At 56.4% G+C, this 4,545-nt stretch overlaps 1 protein-coding gene across 1 annotated transcript in view; it reads left to right on the top strand.

Moving 5' to 3' along the window:
- Nucleotides 1–66: 66 nt before the first annotated feature.
- Nucleotides 67–4,545, top strand: part of LOC113962512 (methanethiol oxidase-like) — a gene marked incomplete at both ends in the record, with an annotated part of 4,766 nt that continues 287 nt past the window's right edge. The window contains 6 exon segments of the mRNA XM_027673265.1: nt 67–134; nt 136–250; nt 593–771; nt 2,053–2,131; nt 3,638–3,759; nt 4,124–4,216. Of these exon segments, the coding sequence (XP_027529066.1) occupies nt 67–134; nt 136–250; nt 593–771; nt 2,053–2,131; nt 3,638–3,759; nt 4,124–4,216 (656 nt within the window).

Genomic DNA, 4,545 nt, shown 5'->3' with positions numbered 1-4,545 from the left:
TGGGGGCTCAGGGGGTGGGAAACTGGGTTTGTGGGCCCCAGGATCAATCCCTGGGTTGTGCCCCAGGTGGGTTCATCCTGCTGGACGCCGAGACCTTCGAGGTGAAGGGGAACTGGGAGAGGGGCCCCGAGACCCCCCCCCATGGGCTACGACTTCTGGTACCAACCCCGGCACAACGTCCTCATCAGCACCGAGTGGGGGGTCCCCAAGTGCCTGGGCTACGGCTTCGACCCCCGCGACCTCAAAAAAGGTGACCCCAAATCCCCCAAAATCCCCCAAATCCCCAAAATCCCCCCCCCCGGGAGAGTGGGGTACGGCTTCGACCCCCGTGACCTCAAAAAAGGTGACCCCAAATCCCCCAAAACCCCCCAAATCCCCCAAAATCTCCCAAATCCCCCCCCCCGGGAGAGTGGGGTACGGCTTCGACCCCTGCGACCTCAAAAAAGGTGACCCCAAATCCGCCAAAATCCCCCAAAATCCCCCAAATCCCCCAAAACCCCCCCCGGGGTTGGCGCCGCTGGGATTTGGGAATTCCCGGGGGTGAATCCCGGGGCTGAGCCCTTTTCCTGCTGATGGGATTCCCGATCCCAAGGGCGTTACGGGCGCCGGCTCAACGTGTGGGACTGGAGCTCCCACAGGTACGTCCAGGCCATCGATGTGGGGGAGGACTCGGCCCCGCTGGAGATTCGCTTCCTGCACGACCCCAATGCTGCCGAGGGGTTCGTGGGCTGCACCCTGAGCAGTGCCATCCACAGGTTCTACAAGACAGAGGTACAGCCCAAATCCTGAATCCCAAATCCCAAATTCCACATCCCAAATCCCACATCCTACAGCCCAAATCCCGAATCCTACATCCCAAATCCTACACCCCAAATCCCGAATCCCGAATCCCAGCAGTGCCATCCACCGGTTCTATAAGACAGAGGTGCATCATCCTACAGCCCAAATCCCAAATCCTGCATCCCAAATCCCAAATCCTGCATCCCAAATCCCGAATCCTACATCCTACAGCCCAAATCCTGAATCCTACATCCTAGAGCCCAAATCCCGCACCCTGCATCCCAAATCCCGCACCCTGCATCCCAAATCCCTCATCCTATACCCCAAATCCCGAATCCTACACCCCAAATCCCAAATCCTACATCCCAAATCCCACATCCTGCATCCCTAATCCCAAATCCCAAATCCTACACCCTAAATCCCAAATCCCACAGCCCACACCCCAGCAGGGCCATCCACCAATTCTTCAAGACAGAGGTACATCATCCTGCATCCCAAATCCCGAATCCTGCATCCCAAATCCCAAATCCTGCATCTCAAATCCTGAATCCTACATCCCAAATCCCAGCAGTGCCATCCATCGATTCTATAAGATAGAGGTACATCCCAAATCCCTCATCCTGCATCCCAAATCCCAAATCCTACACCCCAAATCCCGGATCCTACACCCCAAATCCCAGCAGGGCCATCCACCGCTTCTATAAGACAGAGGTGCATCCCAAATGCTGAATCCTACATCCCAAATCCCACATCCTGCATCCCAAATCCCACATCCTGCATCCCAAATCCCAAATCCTACACCCCAAATCCCACAGCCTGCATCCCAAACCCCTCATCCCACATCCCACATCCCAGCAGGACCATCTTCAGGACACAGGCACATCATCCTACATCCCAAATCCCTCATCCTACATCCCAAATCCCAAATCCTACACCCTAAATCCCAAATCCCACAGCCCACACCCCAGCAGGGCCATCCACCACTTCTTCAAGACATCCCAAATCCTGCATCCCAAATCCTGAATCCTACATCCCAAATCCCAGCAGGGTCATCCACCACTTCCTCAGGACCCGGGCACATCATCCTACACCCCAAATCCCTCACCCTACACCCCAAACCAGCTGGAAAACCCAACCACCCTTTTTGCCCCCCGTGTTCCTGATCCCCCCTTCCCCTTCCCCACGGCTCCGGAGCTGCTCCCGAGGGACGGGAATTTTGGGGGGGTCTCATCCCAACCCTGATCCCCCTTTTTGGGGTCCCTGTGTCCCCAGGAGGGCCGTTGGGCAGCCGAGAAGGTGATCCAGGTGCCCCCCAAGAAGGTGGAGGGGTGGCTGCTCCCGGAGATGCCAGGTCGGTGTCGGGGTTTGGGTATTCCCAAGGTGTTCCCGGGATGTTCCCGATCCCAAATCCAGCCCCGTGTCCCCTTTTCCAAAGGGTTCATCACCTGCATCCTGATCTCCCTGTGGGTGTGGGTGTGTTCCCTTCCCGGGATGATCCCGATCCCAAATCCAGTCCCGTGTTCCCATTTCCAAAGGGTTCATCATGGACATCCTGATCTCCCTGTGGGTGTTTGGGTGTGTTCCCTTCCCAGGATGATCCCGATCCCAAGTCCAGCCCCAATATTCCCTTCCCAAAGGGTTCATCACGGACATCCTGATATCCCTGGATGTTCCCGATCCCAAATCCAGCTCAATATTCCCTTCCCAAAGGGTTCATCACCGACATCCTGATATCCCTGGATGTTCCCGATCCCAAATCCAGCCCCATATTCACTTCCCAAAGGTTTCATCACAGACATCCTGATCTCCCTGTGGGTGTTTGGGTGTGTTCCCTTCCCGGGATGTTCCCAATCCCAAATCCAGCTCAATATTCCCTTCCCAAAGGGTTCATCACTGACATCCTGATATCCCTGGATGTTCCCGATCCCAAATCCAGCTCAATATTCCCTTCCCAAAGGTTTCATCACGGACATCCTGATCTCCCTGTGGGTGTGGGTGTGTTCCCTTCCCGGGATGATCCCGATCCCAAATCCAGCCCCGTGTCCCCTTTTCTAAAGGGTTCATCACGGACATCCTGATACCCCTGGATGTTCCCGATCCCAAATCCAGCCCCGTGACCCCTTTTCCAAAGGGTTCATCACCTACATCCTGATCTCCCTGTGGGTGTTTGGGTGTGTTCCCTTCCCAGGATGTTCCCGATCCCAAGTCCAGCCCGTGTCCCCTTTTCCAAAGGGTTCATCACCGACATCCTGATATCCCTGTGGGTGTTTGGGTGTGTTCCCTTCCCGGGATGTTCCCGATCCCAAATCCAGCTCAATATTCCCTTCCCAAAGGGTTCATCACTGACATCCTGATATCCCTGGATGTTCCCGATCCCAAATCCAGCTCAATATTCCCTTCCCAAAGGGTTCATCACTGACATCCTGATCTCCCTGTGGGTGTGGGTGTGTTCCCTTCCCGGGATGATCCCGATCCCAAATCCAGCCCCGTGTCCCCTTTTCCAAAGGGTTCATCACGGACATCCTGATACCCCTGGATGTTCCTGATCCCAAATCCAGCCCCGTGACCCCTTTTCCAAAGGGTTCATCACCTACATCCTGATCTCCCTGTGGGTGTTTGGGTGTGTTCCCTTCCCGGGATGTTCCCGATCCCAAATCCAGCTCAATAATCCCTTTTCCAAAGGATTCATCACCTGCATCCTGATCTCCCTGGATGTTCCCAATCCCAAATCCAGCCCCGTGTTCCCTTCCCAAAGGTTTCATCACCGACATCCTGATCTCCCTGTGGGTGTTTGGGTGTGTTCCCTTCCCGGGATGATCCCGATCCCAAATCCAGCCCCGTGTTCCCTTTTCCAAAGGGTTCATCACGGACATCCTGATCTCCTTGGACGACCGGTTCCTGTTCCTCAGCAACTGGCTCCACGGGGACGTGCGGATGTACGACGTGTCCAACACCCGCCGGCCACGGCTCGTGGGGCAGGTGAGGGCAAATCCCGGGAAAAAATCCTGCCGGGAATTCGGGGAGGGAAAAAATCCTACCTGGGATTCAGGGAGATGGGAAAAGGACTCGTGGAATGGGTCAGGGGATGCTGATCCCAATCCTGCTCCCAATCCCAGTCCCAATCCCAGTCCCTGCAGTGGGGTGGGATGAAGAGGATGGGATGGGATGGGATGAAGAGGATGTTTCCCTTTGGGATGGGATGGGATGGGATGGGATGGGATGGGAGGACATTTCCCTCTGGAATGGGATGGGATGGGATGATTCCCACCTTTCCTTGGGAATCCAATGATCCTTTCCTTGGGAATCCACTGATCCTTTCCTTGGGAATCCTGTGCCCCCGCAGGTGTTTTTGGGGGGCAGCATCACCCGGGGGGGGCCGGTGAAGGTCTGTGAGGATGAGGAGCTGCAGAGCCAACCCGAGCCCTTCGTCATCCAGGTGAGCTCGAGGTGTTCCCAAAAATCATCCCGGAGGAGGATCTGCTCCCCCACGTCCCATGGGATGGGCGTGAGGGAGGGGTTCGTGGCCCCACTGCCACTGTGGGGGCTTCTCCCACCCTCTCCATCCCATCCCATCCCATCCCATCCCATCCCATCCCACCCTCTCCATCCCATCCCATCCCACCCTCTCCATCCCACCCCATCCCATCCCATCCCACCCTCTCCATCCCACCCCATCCCATCCTATCCCGTCCCATTCCTGTTCTCTCCATCCCATCCATCCCATCCATCCCATCCTATCCACCCCACCCCACCCATCCCACCCCA

Source organism: Neopelma chrysocephalum, unplaced genomic scaffold (assembly GCF_003984885.1).
Source record: "Neopelma chrysocephalum unplaced genomic scaffold, ASM398488v2 Primary Assembly neopelma1_182138, whole genome shotgun sequence".
NCBI lineage: Eukaryota > Metazoa > Chordata > Aves > Passeriformes > Pipridae > Neopelma > Neopelma chrysocephalum.
This window is presented reverse-complemented; position numbering and strand designations above follow the sequence as displayed.